The following is an 18,293-nucleotide window of genomic DNA, read 5'->3' as shown; positions in this document are numbered from 1 at the left end:
TGGCTTTCTTTTTCAAGACCTCTTTGGAAGAGAAGGCCCATTTCCCTGTCCTCAGCCAGTCTCCACATAAATTCACAGAAGCCAACTGTATAGAGGTGGTTATTTTGAGACAGAAAGACATCTAATCCCTCGGGTCCCTCCTCTGCTAGAAATCAGTTCCTCTCCCCGTCTTCCCACTCGCCACTGTTGTTCCTCCTGGTACCCTGGAGTGCCCACATGGCTGGGGCCTGCTGCCGGGTCCCCTCTCATGAAAAAGGCACCCCTTTGGAAAGATGGTGTCCGGAGCACAATGGACCGCAAATAGGAAACCTACAGCCAAGAAATCGATTGTGGATTTCATGTGTGCTCTTGTCTTCTGATCCTGGCTGGCTAGGAAAAGGCCCGCGTCCCCTTTAGTGACTGGTGATCTGATAGCCTGATTCTCTCTGGCTTGAAAGTTCAGATCCTTGGGCACAGGCCCAGGGAATGGGGAGGGGCCTTTCACCTTTGGCTGAGCCACCAGGGAGTTCTGGAAACTATCTGAGTTGCGCTGTCTTGTCTGGGGCAAATGAGGGCAGCGACAGGCTCTTTCCCCCTCTGCGCCTAACCAGGTAACTCTGTGTGACCTCTCTGTTCTCTCGAAGGGTCATTCGAGATCCGGTTGACAGGATTTACTTCGCTGGCACAGAGACGGCTACACACTGGAGCGGTTACATGGAAGGGGCAGTAGAGGCCGGTGAACGGGCAGCTAGAGAGGTAAGGGAGGGAGCCACGTCACCGTGTCTCGCGAGGCCGGTGGTGGTTTTGGCATCAGGCCTTTCCGGCTCTTGACACGGATAAATGTGCAACTCCGCCTCTGTGCCGCTCAGTCCTCTCCTGGGGGGGCTCCTCGAGGGCGAGCAGGGCCTTGCGTCCGTCGGAACTTTCGGAGCTCGCTGCATAATACCCCGGCCACTTTCTTGCAGGTCTTGAGTGCTCTGGGGAAGGTGGCCAAGAAAGACATAAGAGTCCAGGAGCCCGAATCAAAGGTGAGTTCCGCGGCTTCTCCCTGGCCCAGTAATCGCATGCAGAGCTCTTGACTGTCATCTTGTAGCGTGTGAGGTCATTGTAGATGCCGCTCTCGGGCATATGTCCACACCCTGGCTTGGCGGGTATGTTCTGCCCGCCCTCGTCAGGGCGAACGAGGGTCGCTCTGCTAACGGTCTCTGCTCATGCATCCAGGATGTACCATCTGTGGAGATCACCCACACCTTCTGGGAGAGGAACCTGCCTTCCGTGACAGGCCTGCTGAAGATCATTGGATTTTCCACATCCGTCACTGCCCTGGGGATTGTGGCGTACAAATTCAGGCTGCTGACACGATCCTGAAGTTTCGGCCTCGAGCTTTCTGCTTACTCTTCCCCAACATCACCAAAAGCAAAAATGTTGGCGAAGGCTGTATCTTTGGACCATCTTTAAATGCACTGGTTTTCACCCATAAGTTTAGTCTCGGTGTCAGCGTAAAAACAACCCAAAGAATCACCTCATGAATTTCAATAAGATCAAGTTCCATCGCATTATTTGCCTTGTGTAGACAAACTTGGGTTGACTGGTAGAATAAAACCCTGTGATCCACCCCTTAATTTCAAGATGCCTAATTGAAGTGCTGATGAGAAACAATTTCTGTGTCCTGTTTTGCTCTTCTTTAACACGAAACGTCTGATGATTGTGGAAATGAAGTGTTTCGCTTCCTCTTTGTAGACGTTGAGTAGGTGACGGCCCAGCCTGTGACTGTCCTTTTCAGTCCTTAGGAGAGAGTGAAGTGTAGGTCGAGAGCCCAGAGGCTCGCAGCTTCCTGGGGGTGAGCAGCTCCCCCTTTGGATGAGGGGTAGTAAATGAAAGCAATGGAGGCGTAGGCCATTGAGGGACATCTTATGGGCCGTCCTGGCCACTTCTGCTTCCTGTGAAGTTTCTAGGCATCTCGTCTTGGTGTTTCAGGTGACTTCCTGTGACCTGTGTGCAGCTTCCTCGGGGAGCAGAGTAAACTAGTGGCAGGCCTATCCCCCAGGAGGCCTCCTAATGAGGTCCACATGACACCCACTGCAGTAGGCATCTTCCCTGCCTCCTGGAATATGGCTAGACGTCATGATAACCTTCTCTGCCAATTTCAAGAAAGTATTTTCCTTTTTTCGGGTAGACCCTGGCTGTCTGAAGGCCCCTAGTGGTATATATTTTTTTTCTTTTTTCCTAGGACCACAGTAGAATTAGGCAGATCTATTAACTTAAATGACAGAGGTACCTTTGAGTAAATATTAGCCTGCTGATCTCTCTCAAATAGGAACTGAAATACGCATGATAAATTTCTGATGGCTATTTGTTGAGACTATCAAATAGAGAAAGGAAATTGGGGCTTTATATTATAACTTCACTGGCTTTAGTTGTTAAGTTTATGACAGACATGAAATTGAGTGATTTTAGTATGAAGACTGAGTTCTCTATTTTAGGAGTAATGTGGGCCCAGAACAGTGCCCGCTTCTTTCTGGCCTTTCCCATTTTAAAAATTGAGATTTTTTTTAAAGTCCCTTCCAGAGGTTTCAGCCATAAGACTACCGTTTTACATATAAGCATCTGGGGAAAAAATCAACACCGATGTGATCAAATAAAGCAGTTGACAAGATTCAGTGGACTTGGGTATACAGGTGAATACATAGTAACACCTTATCCCACATCAGTAATGAAGGAGACATTTCGTTTTAGGTGGAGTTTCTAGGTAGCTAAAGTGTACTCTTTCATTTGCCAAAAATTTTACGTTAAAATTTTGATGGGCATACTTCCACACATGATTCAACAAGCTTCATTCAAATTCACCTTCTTAAATTAATCAGGCCAATCCTTATGTGTCTCAATCATTTTATACTTTTATAAGAGAGTAATATTACTGTTGTGTTTGCCCCTCTACTGAATATGTCACATGGTGGTTTTGTAACTCGTGAGTCTACGGCTTCTCTCATACTGCTTCTCCCATATTCGGGATTTTCGTACCCTTATTATCTCTTAATACCTCTGAACCTAATCTCCTATCTTTATTGAACGGAATTAAAGGTTGCCAGAGAAAATCAACCGAAGTTTATTACATAATTAACCTTATAAATTCACAAGTCCCTGGACCCTGATAATGAGGGGTTAAGGTATTCCAGTTTTGCCTATCCTAAGAGCAAAGAGCAGGATTTTTCTGCCACTCTTTACTTTGTAATTGAAAAGCGTTTTAGCTAACGTAGGAGTTTGGGTAACGTCTTGGATATGCTCCAGTCCATAAGGAGTTGCCACACATTATATCAAACTGCTCAGAGAAATCACATCCCTGATCTATTTGAGTTGTTTCTGTTCACTTATTAACTTGGTTCTGACACACCTTTTGGGAAATGCTGACTTAAACTTAACTAGCAACACTTTTAACAGTAAGGAGGTTGTTAACGTATCTAAGTCTTTAATGCTAATGGACTCCTGAGTATGTGATTGACCCTCTTTTCAAACTTTTTAGAAAACCAATGAATTTACCCTAATGAGATCACCCCTGTTAAACTGTAGATTAAACTATAGACTGAGCTTAAAAATAAATGCTTTTAGGGGCGCCTGGGTGGCACAGCGGTTAAGCGTCTGCCTTCGGCTCAGGGCGTGATCCCGGCGTTCTGGGATCGAGCCCCACATCAGGCTCCTCCACTGGGAGCCTGCTTCTTCCTCTCCCACTCCCCCTGCTTGTGTTCCCTCTCTCGCTGGCTGTCTCTGTCTAATAAATAAATAAAATCTTTTAAAAAAATAAATAAATAAATGCTTTTCTAGGTGTTCTGAGACAGGAAATCAGAGCTGAGAACTCCCACCATTTTATTTGTCCACCACCAAGATCCTGTAGGCCTTTCTTCCCACCCCAAGAAACGACAGGCAGTTCAAGCGGCTGACAGAGCCTGGCATTTGTTTCACAGTCCTGAAGGCTGCGTTGGCCTCACTCCACAGTAAGGTTGAGAATTAGACATAAAAAGGTAACCTTTTGGTCACAACTCTTAAATAAGGACTTGGACCGCACTGAAGAGAAAATACCGAAGGATCGTGAACTGTGCTTGGTTTGACTGTGAACTTGGTGCCTAGTGTTCTGTCTGAAATGTACGCTACATGTGGGAGTTTGCATATGTGTATGTTTTGCCATTGAATTAACGAGTTTGCTGGTGTGGTACTGTTTTGTTTGTTAATAAAGAGCACTACCATCCCTGATTCAGTCCTGGCTCCTCTTTGTAGTCAATGGGGGATGGGCTTACAGGGCCACTTCGTGCTGATTCCCAAATTCTCACAGTTCCCTTTGACTGTCTTGTTCTCGCAAGGTTTCCTGGGAGCTGATGAAATGCTAGAATATTGTGTTCCTGACTGGGTCACAAGCGGTGTGGAGTCCGATGGCAGCTTTCTCACCTAATTCGCTTCTGATGCCTTGAGCAGATCACGGTGTCAGTCTCCCCATCTGGGAGAGGGTGGGTTGCACTTGATGGCATCTAAGGATTCTTTTCATGGCAGCCTTATGGGCTTTATACGTGGGTTGCCAGCTCTCTATTTTCGCCTCTACTGGTATGGCAGGGGCAAGTCACTCTGTGCCTTGGTTCATTTCTTTTCTTAGGTTGGGTTCCCTGGAAACAGATGGAGAATCGGGGCAGAAACTTCAGTGGGGACGGCTCTCAGGAAATACAGCTAAGGGGGGTGAGCAAGGTGGGAGTGGGCAGGACTTGACCTACTAAGCAATTGCAGCTGAGGCCTCAGCAGATCCTAGGGGGAGCTGGGAAGGCCCTTCACAATTGACCCCCATTGAAACAATGGGTCTGGCCTCTATCCCTTCATTAGCTGCCCTCTGGGAGCGGGTGTTACCGTGGCAGGTCACTAGGCAGGGCCAAGGACCATTCCTAGTGAGGAACTGCAGTGAACTGAGATCAGCCTGTATTCCCAGTAGCTGGGGAATCCTAGGAGGGGCACCCACGGTATCCACTTACTCCCCATGAGAATACAGTTGTCCTTTGTCATGTAAAAGACGTTGTGAACTTGAGCTCTGGTTTTACAGATAGTATGGAGCTATCTCTCTGAGCCTATCCCTGTTAGATAAGGAAACTGCTTTTTGAAGGTTGTACTTCTTTTTTTTAATATAATATTTTTTTATTATATTATGTTAGTCACCATACAGTACATCCCTGGTTTCCGATGTAAAGTTCGATGATTCATTAGTTGTGTATAACACCCAGTGCACCATGCAATATGTGCCCTCCTTACTACCCATTACGGGTCTATCCCATTCCCCCACCCCCCTCCCCTCTGAAGCCCTCAGTTTGTTTCTCAGAGTCCATAGTCTCTCATGCTTCATTCCCCCTTCTGATTATCCCCCCTTTCTTTATCCCTTTCTTCCCCTACCGATCTTCCTAGTTCTTATGTTCCATAGATGAGAGAAATCATATGATGATTGTCTTTCTCTGCTTGACTTATTTCACTTAGCATTATTTCCTCCGATGCCATCCATGTTGCAGCAAATGTTGAGAAATCGTTCTTTTTGAAGGTTGTACTTCTGTACTAGTTACGTGGAAGCTAAAACTCAGAATTGGAAGAAACTCTGGAAATGCTTCAACCTCTGTCTCAATGAAGAAGCCCCTTCAACAGGTTACTAACAGATCAAAGGGCGGGGGGATGTGCATTTATAAGCAGGAGCCCCAAATCTGATGTTTTCAGGAGTGAGGCATCTGGAAATGAACAGCAGCAGGTATGATGCATTAGGGAGTAGTGGGGATTGTGGTTCACCTGGTGAGTATCTGCCTCTCTCAACAGTACCTACATTCAAAGTGCTTTAAAAGATTGTTCACGGATGAAAACATGTGAAGGCTTCACTCACAATTGTCAAAATTGTTCTGAAGTCTCTGATAAATAAAACAAGGCTTGGTTTTACATCATTTTTTATTTTATTATTTTTTAAAGATTTTCTTTATTTATTTGACAGAGAGACAGCCAGCAAGAGAGGGAACATAGGCAGGGGGAGTGGGAGAGGAAGAGGCGGGCTCCTAGGGAGCCTGATGCAGGGCTCGATCCCATAACGCCGGGATCATGCCCTGAGCCGAAGGCAGATGCTTAACGACTGAGCCACTTAGCCCCCTCCCTTCCCCCACTCCCTTTTAGACCAGAAATCTCCCTCAAGAGCTAACCCTTCCCCCAGCCCACCCCGGGCAATGCTTATCTCCCGAGTCGATGTATGATTGACAAAAACAGTGCCAAACTTTATTGGAAAAACCGCATCCTTGCAGTGAGATAAAACGCACAGCTCTTCTGTCGGCGTTCAATCTGGGCTGACTACAGTGTCATTTGAGTAAACAGGACCTCAACATTGGATGGATTTTTATAACTACGAAGCTGCTGTGTCTGCTTTATACCAAGGTGGTGGGGAAAATGCCAGGTATGTCCGTTGGCCTGGAGGGGCTGGCTGAGACATTGGAGGAACAGACAGTCATTCAACACACGGTTACTGAGCACCTACTATGTGCTAGTAAGCACCGCGCTGGGAGTCAGCAGTGAGCAACACAGACAGAGCCCACCTCGTGGAGCACAAAGTCTAGCGCAGACGCCAAGAAACACATTCACTGTGGCTCTGATCAGTGCTGTGCCCGAAAAGCAGAGAATGTGCGAATGCAGGGGAAGTGCTCTGGGGGGACATGAGATTCAAGGGGAAGTTCCTAGGATCTGTCCTGACCCCTCCATAAGCGTCACTGTGTGGCCATTCAGTGAGAATACCGCATTGGGCCGAGAAAGGAAGTACAAAATAACAAGAACGGTGTCTTAGTCCCTTCGGACTGTTCAGCAAATGCCGTCAGCTGGGTGGCTTCTACACAGCAGGCATTTATTTCTCACAGCTCTGGAGGCTGGGAAGTCCCAGATCAAGTGTCCAGCAGATTCAGTGTCTGGTGAGAGCCCGCTTTCTGGTTCATAGATGAGGCCTTTTCACTGTGTCCCCCATAGGGTAGAAGGCACTCGTTCTGGCTTCTTTTTGTAAGAGCAGTAATCCCATTCACGAGGGTGCCACCCTCATGACCCACCCACCTCCCAAAAGCCCTGCTTCCTAATACCGTCCACGTTGGGGTTAGAATTGCAACGGAGGAATTTTGTGGGGAGACAAACATTCAGTCCTTAGCAGACAGCATGGCGAAATGGTAAAGAAAATCACAAGCACCCTCAGTAAGTGCTGAATGTTAAGTCCCATTTGCTCCATTGACCACTGCTCACCTTAAGTCTTGTTACTGTTCTCCACCTAGCCCTTCTCCGCCCCAGGACATCCGTATCAACTAGAACTATCTTGCAGCCCCCTGTGCGCACAGGCCACCTAAATTTGTTTTAAAAGAGTGCCATCTTCTGGCCAAATACTGCTGTTTCAGGTATACAAGAGTTCTGGTTTTGGGGAAACTAAGAGGTGTCGCCTTCAGCCAGAATTTCCTCCAGACACATTCGTCTGTGCTCTCTTACTTCCCAGTTGCTACGTGGATCAGAAACATTTACTGCTTAATATCCACAGGCTTTCCTCTGCCCAAACCCCCCAGGAAGAGTTTTTGTTAGAACGGCTCAGTTGCTCGGCTTCTATTGTGTTCGTTGGGATACTGGGTTAGGAAAATGGGTGCGAGCCGAGAGAGCTGGAAGGAATTATTTTTACCGTAGATAGGGCAGGGAACGAATCCAGGAAAATCAGGAGACAGGGGCTGGAGATTAGGGGGGAGAGGAGAAAGTTCTAGAAAATCAACCCGGGGCTCTGGAGTGCAGCTGGAGAGAAGGAGTTTGCAAAAACTGCCTTGACCACCTAGGAACACAGAAAGTGAGGAGGATTTTTAGGAAGTCTGGCTAAGAGTCGTGTGGTGCAGTAAGGATCTACACTACTCTTTATACTTTGGGAATCTAAATTGTGTTTCTTACAGATACTATATTGTACTAGGAGAACCTTAGAGGTCCCTCAAACAGCTTATATTATTCCGGGCTATATAAATTCAGAGAACATATGCTTAATAGTGCCTGGCATCCTGAACTGTGCCTAAGGGTCCTGTGGGTTCAGTTAATGGGATCTCAGACGAACTAAACAGAAGGATGTCAGCAACCATGCCCTGGAAAGACCACATCTAAGCTGATAAACCGTGCATTCGATTCTCCCAGTGAATTTGATTTATATTAAGAAAAAGAGGTCTTCTTGCCCATCGTGAGTCTTCAGCTGACTACCATGGACCATTATATCAGCATCAACCAGTAAACATGGGAGGTGCCAACGTGGGGTCCCTAGGCGGCCCGAAGAGGCCGCCTGTGTTAGACGGGCTTTGTATCTCCAGAGCAGGCCAGAATGTGCATCCTAAAGCCAAGTACGCTGGGAGGTGTGTGTGTGTGTGGGGGGGGGTCCAGTGAGACAGGCTAAAGGCAGATCAGCTTCTCTGACAAAACAACTCCCTTGGCTATGTCCGCCATTTTAATTCTATAGGCTTCTCCCTCTCCTCCTCATGCTCTCTCTTGCTATCTCTGTCTCTATCTCTCTTTCTCTCAAATAAATAAATAAAATCTTAAAAAAAAAAGGAAGACTGGTTGGGATTGGCAGAGTCTATGACATCGTAGCTCAGAATGGCTAGGTACAGTGAGGTTGGGGTCTTTGAAGTGAGTCTTGACGAGCAAGCTGTCAGTCTGGAGAAAGAGGCTGTTGTTGGCAGTTCAGAGTTTTGTATTCCAGGAACAAGTCTTTCCTGGAACAAGAAGCCAAGTTGTTTTGACTGGTTCAGCTCAGGGCCAGGAAAGCATGTTGGTTTCAGTTCTTAGATTTAACACAGAACTGAGAATACTCAGGATTGTGACACGCACATTTTTATTTCCTGGCCTTAAGAACTGTCTTTAGAAACAGAGTCCTGGTAGTAAAGTCATCCTCCTTTGCAGACGAGCATGCGTGTTAAGAGCTCGGGTTTCTGGGGCCAGCTGGGCCTGGGTTTGAATATTAGTTCTAAGCATGCTTTTTCTCATCTGCCCAATGGAGCTCTTCAGTGGTTCCGAGCATTCACTAGGAGAATGTAGGCGAAAGCCGTTAGTAACGATAGATGGTAGCTTTAAGAACGTAAAGAAGATTCGAGATCACAGTTTGTGGTCTATGAGGACTCCGACTTCTAAAAGACACCTTGAATCACTTCTTTCTTCTACTGTCATCTCTCTAGTTATCTCCTGCCCGAATGTCCAGGCGTCTCTTCTACCATACCACCTGAGTAGCCTGAGTGATCTTTTAAAAAATGCAAGTCTGGTCGTGTCAGTCGAGGCTCAAGTCTCTCCAATAGCTGCTGCTTGCACTTTGGATAAGACCACATATGGGGGCACCTGGGTGGCTTAGTTGTTAAGCATCTGCCTTTGGCTCGGGTCATGATCCCGGGGTCCTGGGATCGAGCCCCGCATTGGGCTCCCCGCTCAGCGGGAAGCCTGCTTCTCCCTCTCCCACTCCCCCTGCTTGTGTTCCCTCTTTCGCTGTGTCTCTCTCTGTCCAATAAATAAAATTAAAAAAAGAAAAGAAAAGAAAAGAAAAGACCACATATGGCGGCTCAGAAGGCCTTGTCTGCTTTTTTCCCTGCCTGCTACCCTAACCATGCCTCAAGCCACTCTTCTGTCTGTCAGAACCTTCCAGCGTCTAACTCTGCTTATAAATCCTCAGACATATCCAGTCCTCTTCTGTCTCAGCTCCCTCTCTCTAGAAGGTTCTTTTCCCCAGTGTTCACTTGGCTAAATCCTTTGGGTCACTGATGATATATCATTTCCTCAATGATGCCTTTCCTGACGATACCTTTCCCACAATTCATTCTCCTTTATAATCTCTCATCATTGTCTTCTCTTTCCCTCCCTAAAGCTTTGAAATCACATGTGTGTTTAAATGATGTTTAATCTCTCCTCCAAATGATAGGCCCCACCACAAATGGGGCGTATGTGTGCAGAGATCTGGGGGCCATCAGCCCTCTGGGCAGAAGGACAGGGTCTTGGGTGGCCGGAGCCCCCAAGACACTCGCTTCCAGGCCTGGAGTGACCTTAGCCATTTACCCAATATGCCACACAGATACAATCATTCCCCCCCACCCCTTCCCCCTGTGTCATTTGTGAAAAGCACTGGCTTAAGCCAGTATTTTGGGCACACATCGAGATATAAGCAAGCAAAGACCAAGAACCATCATTAATATTCACATTTTCCTAAGCGACATCACTTGCAGGAGAAAAATTAAAATGTACTGTCATTTCCCTGGACCACAATTTCATATGGTCCCTGGCATCATCATGGTAATGACATAGCTTCAAACGTATCCAGCCACAAATTCAAGTTTGCTGCTCTTTAATTATTTTACTTCCATTGCAACATGCCCTCAAAAGAAGGAATTTAAATGAGCCAATTAGTAACCGGAGGTCAGTCTGGAAGAAATAATTGACAGGAGCAGGCCTCAGATCTCACCAGGGTTCCTGGATTTAAATTGGAATCTAAGAGAGAAGCATTTATTCATTATTTATTTCGCTCGATCATTTATGACATGCCCAGTCTTCAGGGGAAGCTGGGTATCTGGCTGAAATACAAAATTAACGAATTAAAATTAACAAGCACAGAAAAGAACAAATCCAGTCTCCCCCCCGTTCGCTTCAAGGGCTGGGGCTGACACTGGACATACCCGGGAAGGGTGCCCTTGGCTTCTCAAACTTAGGCCAACCTTCTCCTCCGCACTCCGCCCCCCACTTCCAGCAACACCCATGAAACCGTCCATGGTAGACATTTCTGTTTAGGTGAAGAAAAAAGACAGATTTGGGACGATACGAGGGTTGTTTAGCATGAAGTGAGTGCTTTCAAGCACTCTGCAGAGAACAGTCCTTCAGGGATGAACGTGCAGGAAAACTGGCTCTGCACGGCCGGTCCCTCGGAGACAGAAAGGAGCCCATACACGGTGTAACGTCGTCTCCTCGGGCAGACGCAACACGGTAGGTGGCCAGGATGAGCGGAGGGAAACAGCCTTGGTGGCCAGGGAATGCTCAGAGGGAAAGGTGGGCTTTCCATGCAAGGGTCGAACCATTCTGTCTGGGTTTCCAGGATGTCTTGGGGGGCTTGGCAGAAGACGGTAATAGGAAATCTGAATCCAGGACAGGGCACGCTTTCAAGCTCAGGCAAGAGGGCCCCGCATACAAGGAGCAGAGACCGGGCCTCTGGCAGAATTCCCGGGGGGCTGCTGAAGGTTACAGGGCACACAGCCTCAGTCCCGTTCCCTAAGGCAGACCCATCTTCGTCAAAGGATGGGGTTTGGAGCCAGTCTTAGGTCAGTGGTCTGCATTGGGCACTTGAATTTTCCTGTTCTCACCACATCTCCCTATTAAGCCAGGGTATAGCTGGAACCCGGGTGCTTCCAATCTCCTAGCCTTGCCTCCCAGCTCTATATGACCTTTCGTACCCCCGCTGAGGGCTGGACCTCTGAATCCACCTGCCGTCATCTCCAGGGACCTCGACTGACTCACCTGAGACCCTGCTGTTCCACCCCGCTCGCCTATCCAAGTGACTCTACCAAGCCAGGGGCACTGTGGGATTGCCACTGCAAGGCACGATGGGTTTGGGTTGGGCGGGGACAGCCTCACTGACCCCTCCGACTCTCCTCCCCTTGGCTTCCTGAAGAGGGACATTGTGGCACTGAGTGGCGGAAGACAAAATGTAGAAATTCTCCAGACTGACAACAGGGGAGGCTGCCCACGACAGAGGAGATAGTGCTGTCCTCCAGGGTAAGTCCCAGGGGAAGGTCGTCAGGCCACATTCCGCTGGGTGGACAAAAGTCCAACACCGTCACCTTCCCCTGTCACACATCTTTATTCTAGCTCACCCATCTGCTTTTTCACTGAGCTCTTTTTCTTTTCTTTCTATCTTTCCTTTCTTCTCCTCTCCTCTCCTTTCCTTTTTCTTTCTTTCTTTTTCTTTTTTTAAAAAGATGTATTCATTTACTTTAGAGAGACAGAGAGAGAGAGCACTGGGGAGAGGGGCAGAGGGAGAGAGAGAATCCCAAGCAGACTCCATGCTGAGCACAGAGCCAGACATGGGGCCCGATCCCACGACCCCGAGATCACCACCTGAGCCGAAATCAAGAGTCAGATGCTCAACCGACTGTGCCCCCCAGGTGCTCCTCCCTGAGCTCTTCCAAACAGGGAACACACCTTTCTGAGGTCAAGCCACGAAAAGCATCTTTTGGCATTCCCCTGCTGACCCTTGAGAAGCATGGGACACATTGGGGACCCTCTTCCTGCTGTCAGCAGGATCTGGGAAAAGGAGGAGGTTGCCCACTGAAAGGACACCTGGGGGAGGCACAGGAGAGGCCTGAGGAAAAGCTGACGTTGAAGGGGTTGATGGGGCTGAAGGGGCAGGGGGGGAACAGGAGCCCGGAAAGTGAAGGGGAAGGAGGAATCAGGGGTCTCCTCCCAACCTGATGCACTCACCTTGCGCGGATACGGCTCAGAAGCCCCTCTGCAGAGTGGATTTTATTTCTGGGTTGGCCACAATTTGATGACGCTTATCCACACCAGGGTAAGATGCGCCAGGAATCCGCTTGGTGGGCTGGATGTGCGTTGTGAGAGACGCCCTATCCAAGAGGCTTTCTGATGTACTATTTCGGACAGGGTGACAAGCTAAAACAGGGACACTTCAGGCCTTGGTCACTGTGTCCTTGCTGGAGGCCCTCAGGTACCACACCCGGACAGCAGCTGCGTTTCCTCGTGTCCGGCTGCTTGTCTCACCCTTATCCTCATCCATTTTCTGCTCACCTGCCATCTTTGTTTGGGGGGGCGGGACCATGAGTCTTGATTTTCTGCTTTGCTTAATTAACTTGATATTTACATACACAGCGGGATGTTGCCCCAAATCCTTTGGGAAGGAGCAGACAATAAGCAAATACATAACAAGAGCAGATTGTCCAACCAGGTGTCGGAACGCCAGACATCTAGACCAGAAATGTTTGCAGAAGACTTTAAGAGATAACTCCTCACCTTCTAACATCAGGTTATTGTAATCACCGAAAAGCTGTCATAATGTAGCTTATGATGGGTGATCAGAGTGAAGTCACAGTCATCTTTCCGACTACACTACTTGCCATGGTTCTCAGATACGTTTCTTTTAGGGATCCCTGCTGTTTGCAATTGAACAAATATCTATGGAACATGTTGCACGAAGTGTTTGCATGTCTCAGGGGTTCATCCTCAGACATTTCTCTATCTGTACTGAATCCCAGTGCTCCCCAAATTACATCACCAGCCCCGACCTCTCCCCTAAAGTCTAACAGTCTACCTGACGTCCCCACTTGGATGTCCGTGGATATGTAATAGACCCCCCCAGACTATTACACCAGACCGAGAGACCAGAGTCTCTGGCTTGGATGGCTGCCCCGGCCTCCTGACCAGCCTCCTGCTCCCCCTCTTCCTGCAGAATAACCTGCTTTCCAAATTGCGAAGTGAGTCCCAGGCTGGCTTCCCCAGGACGCTGACTCCGAGATGCGGAGGTGTACGCAGGGAATATTCTGGAAAGTGCCCTTGGGCTCAATGCTTGTGAGGGAATGAGGGAAACAGAATTGGGCAGAAGGTGAAGTTGAACTATGCCCTCATTGTTGTAGAGTTGTCAGCTGTTCCCATGGGAGCTCTGGAGCTGGGAAAGTCTTTTGTATCCCCTCTGGGCCCTGTCACTGGAAGGGGCAGATCTTTGGGCCAGGGCGGTCTCTTCAGCCTACAGAAAGGGACACAGCCAGGAGCTCTCAGCTTCCCAACTTTCAAGGAGAATGAGCGCCCTCAGTCCCAAAAGAGGGATCTGGGTGGCACACCACAGTGTCCACTACAAGGCAATTCTTGTCAACAGTTGCCAAACCCACGCCCCTAGTAGAAATCCTTCCGTGGGTTGTCTTCACATTTAGAAGAAAAGCCAGAGCCTTGCTATGGCCTAAGACTTCCTACATGATCTGGTCCCCGTCAAACTCTCCAACCTTACTTCCTATCGTTCATTTCCTGTGACTGTTCGCTCCTGCCTCACCGGCCCCATTGCTCTTCCTCTGATGTTCCAATCCCACTCTCACCTTCGGGCCTTGCACTCGCTCTTCCTGCTGCCCCCAAAGAGCGTCATGCTTCCTTCCCTTACTTTATTTAGGACTCTGCCTTAAAGTCACCTTCTCAGAGAGACCTCAGCAGACCCCCCAGCCTACCGTAGCCACCCTCCGCCCACATCACAACGTTTCCCTTGTCTTTGCTTACATTTCCTTGACGACACTCCTCTCCACCCACCGTGCATCACAGTATTGACTGATTGATGGTCTACCCATTAGCATTTAAGTTCCACGAGGAGAGGGGCTGCCTCCCTTCTGTTCACAACTCTATTCCCAGCACCTAGGAAAAGACCTGGGATAGATAGTATTCGATATACGTTTGCTGAGTTGTGGTCGAATGGTGATCATTCTTTAATCCATATAATGCAATGGGCAAAAGAACATATCGAGAAGATGTTGGGGGTCAGACAGAGTGCTAAGAGAGCAAGAGAAAAGCTGTTTTGAAAAGAAAATATCTAAGCTTGGAAATAGCAGTAATGCAGAAAGTTCAGGTCCTTGGTGTTCTGGATAACTTCTTTTTTTTAAATTTTAATATTTATAAAAGATTTTATTTATTTATTTGAGACAGAGAGAGCACAGAGGGAGAGGGAGAAGCAGATGCCCCGTTGAGTGGAGAGCCACACACGGAGCTCCATCCCAGGACCCCAAGATCACGACCTGAGCCGAAGGCAGATGCTTAACCAATGGAGCCACCCAGGCGCCCCCGGATAACTTCTTATAATGCTGGTTCAGGGAGTAGAGAACACTTGGAGGTTTGGAACAATCCCAGGTGAGATTGTAACTGATTTTTTAAAAAAAGATTTTATTTATTTATTTGAGAGAGAGAGCGAGAGCACAGAGGGAGAATGAGAGGGAGAAGCAGACTCCCTGTTGACCAGACAGCCTCATGCGGGGCTCCATCCCAGGACCCCAAGATCATGACTTGAGCCCAAGGCGGATGCTGAACTGACTGAGCCACCCAGGCGGTTTGAAGCCTATGTCCACGTCTTACTGATTCTGAGACCTTTGCCTCATAGCATCTCTGAGACTCAGACTCCTCATCTGTAAAGTGGGGATGATGGGGGTGATTTCAGGATTAATAGAGATGATGATGTACAGTGGCTGGTAAAGAATACATGTTATTAGAATATAATTAATAATAAGCATGATTATTATCCAAAGACAGTCTTATAAGAAGGTCTTAAATTGTGTCAAGTCAGGTGGATCTTTTAGGATGCTTTGGACTGTAAGTGCCAGAAAACACATACTCAAACTTGTTGAACTTACTTCTCATCGGGCCAGCCATCCCAAGACAGGGTAGGCTGTAAGTGGGGTGCATCAGGGATGTGACTCGGTACCTCCATGACTTTTTTGGCTCTGACCCGTTCTGCGTATGGGACTCGTCCTTGGCTTGGAAGCTAGATGGCTGTAGCAATTACAGATATCTCATCCAGACACTTGCAACGTCCACAGAAAGGATGGGATGGGACTTTTTATTTCATGAGTCTGTTTTTAAGAGTGAGGGACCCTGGGACGCCTGATGGATTCAGGCAGTAGAGCATATGACTCTTGATCTCAGGTTGTAAGTTCAAGCCCTGTGTTGGGTGTAGAAATTACTTAAATATAAAATCTTAAAGAAACTCACTCTCTCAGAGGCTCCAGCCTACACCCCACGAAGACTTTTTTTGTTTCCTTAGCCAGAATTACATAACGTAGTGAGGCTTAGGTCAATCACTGACAAGGGAAACAGGCCCACCACCACTGGCTTAGACTAAACTCTACCCACATCTTGGGGCCGAGGATGTGGCCAGCTTACCTATCCTGCAGTATAGCAGCAGGTGAACAGCTGAGCAAAATCAAGATTCTTTTAGGAAGAGAGCAGAAGGATTGCATATGGAGTAAGTCTAATACCCAACATTCCGCCTAACTTGTGGCTCAGAAAGAGCTGGCCATTGCCAATGGGAATGGCCTGTTAGTGTAAAGGCCCCTCTTTACACAGGAACAGGTGCCCTGCTCCTCTACTGCTCTTTTCATCGCCCACCCTGCCCTTTGCTTCGGTGGTCATTTTGGCATTGGGCACCTGAAATAAAGGGGGCTCAAGGACGCAGGGCTTTGGCAGGGAGGCTTTCATATTACTTAAGGACACAATTTATTTCCTGATTTTAACATGCCAAGCAGGTTTTAGAAAAATGTGACTTTGAAGACAACCCTGTCCTTGGAGTGCTTCTAAAAAACATTGAGATGCCTGGTCCAAAGGGCCAACATCACCAGTGCGCCTTGGGCTCCAGAAGGAGTTCTATTTATCTAAGCCTAGCTTTGACCGGGGGACTGGGGCCCGAGCACGTGGCAGCACTGGAGGTTAAAGCAGCAGAAGAGGACAACACGAGGTCAGAGAAGAGGAATGGGTCATGGAGATGAGGGGCTTATGGCCCAAGCCAGCTCTCACCTTCTTCTGAAACAGTTGTTGGTCTTTCTCCCATTGCCCCCCTCTCCCCCATCCTCCGCCATAACTCCAGGACTTTGTCCCTGCTTTGCTATAGCCCAGGGAAGATTCTGGTGTTGAAAGCTCTTGACAACAAGTTAGGGAAAAGAAAACATAATACAATGAAATGGCCTAGAGGGAAGACAGTGAAAGAAGAGGTCAAAAGGGATCATGGATGGAGGCCAGAGGCTGAAATGTCATTCTGCTGGAGTGGTATACGATATGTCAGTGACTCATTGCCTGGTCTCAGCAGAAATGACAAGAGCAATCACATCAGAAAGGAGCAACCCAGGGTAAGTGCAGGGTCTGATTAGATCAGTTATTTCCAATACAGGAGCTTGGCTTCTAGTGTCCACAGACCTAAATGTTATTAAGGTCACTTTTCAGGAGAATTTCCAGCTCAAATGAGTCTTCTTCAGCGCTTAAAAAACAAACCAACAGGAAACAAACAACAAGAACAAACCCACCACCACATTACACCAGGTTGTCTACACAGTTCCCTAGGGTCCAGAACTTTCCAGACTATTTTGTTTGATTTATAAGGTTTAATCTATTGGGTTTTTTGTTTTGTTTTTTAAAAGGTTTTGTTTATTTATTTATTTATTTATTTATTTATTTATTTATTTATTTAAGAGAGAGAGAGCATGAGCAGGGGGATAGGGGCAGAGGGAGAGGGAGAAGCAAGCTCCCCGGTGAGCAGGGAGTCCGATGAAGGGCTCGATCCCAGGACCCTGGGATCATGACCTGAGCCGAAGGCAGACGCTTCACCAACTGAGTCACCCAGGTGTCCTGGTTTAATCTATTGTTGAAATGAGGACTTGTCCTTCTTAGTTTGGGGCCTAGGCTAAGATGGGAGTAAAGGGATCCTATCCCGACAGATTGTCCAGGAGACAAAATCCTAAAGGGTGTGCAGTGGTCGAGGGCTAGAAAACTGGGAACAAGCAGAGCCGAAGTTTGAAAGAAAGCAGAGGGGAGGGAGGAATGTCGGTAGAGGTACGCTCTGACTCTGTTTCCATAGAAAAACCAGCAGAAGTAAAGTAGGGGAGGGGCGCCTGAGTGGCTCAGTCGTTAAGCGGCTGCCTTCGGCCCAGGGCGTGATCCCAGGGTCCTGGGATCGAGGCCCGCATTGGGCTCCCTGCTCCGCTGGGAGCCTGCTTCTCCCTCTCCCACTCCCCCTGCTTGTGTTCCCTCTCTCGCTGGCTGTCTCTCTCTGTCGAATAAATAAATAAAATCTTTAAAAAAAAAAAAGAAAGAAATCAGGCAGAGAAAGAAATACCATATGATCTCACATGTGGAATCTAAAAACAAAACATGTCATCATCATAATAATAATTAATTAATTAATTAAAACAAGGAAGTGGGTCCTTACAACTAGGACAGCTGCTTTTGTGATCTCTACCCTGAGGACAACTGATTAGACTAAGGTCGATTCCTGAGTCAGAGATAGCATTCTACGGGTGGCCAATGGCCCCTGCGTTCACCTGGTCCAAAGGCTTTTTGTGGCACTGGTGAAGACAAAGGCCACAGGATGGGGGCAGGCTAAGTCACAGGATTGGGGTAACGGTGCCTGATCCTGAGAGGTGACAGTAGAGTGGCTGCTGTGTCACTTGACCTACTGAGACATCTCGACAATGACCGACGTTCTAGGACATCATGAGACTGACTGAACTACAGTGAGCTGATCTCCCCTACTTCACTTCTTTTTTTTTTTTTTTTTTTTT

At 47.8% G+C, this 18,293-nt stretch overlaps 1 protein-coding gene across 1 annotated transcript in view; it reads left to right on the top strand.

Moving 5' to 3' along the window:
• Positions 1-4,224, top strand: part of LOC103679200 (amine oxidase [flavin-containing] A) — a 68,898-nt gene extending 64,674 nt beyond the window's left edge. Inside the window, exons 13-15 of the mRNA XM_008708715.2 lie at positions 624-735; positions 945-1,007; positions 1,201-4,224. Of these exons, the coding sequence (XP_008706937.1) occupies positions 624-735; positions 945-1,007; positions 1,201-1,347 (322 nt within the window). The 3' untranslated portion in view covers positions 1,348-4,224. The remainder of the gene's footprint in view (positions 1-623; positions 736-944; positions 1,008-1,200) is intronic.
• The last annotated feature ends 14,069 nt before the right edge of the window (positions 4,225-18,293 follow it).

The sequence above is a fragment of the Ursus maritimus genome (assembly GCF_017311325.1).
Source record: "Ursus maritimus isolate PB19 chromosome X unlocalized genomic scaffold, ASM1731132v1 scaffold_X1, whole genome shotgun sequence".
Taxonomy (NCBI): domain Eukaryota; kingdom Metazoa; phylum Chordata; class Mammalia; order Carnivora; family Ursidae; genus Ursus; species Ursus maritimus.
The sequence above is the reverse complement of the archived record's forward strand: the minus strand, read 5'-3'. Positions and strand labels throughout refer to the sequence as shown.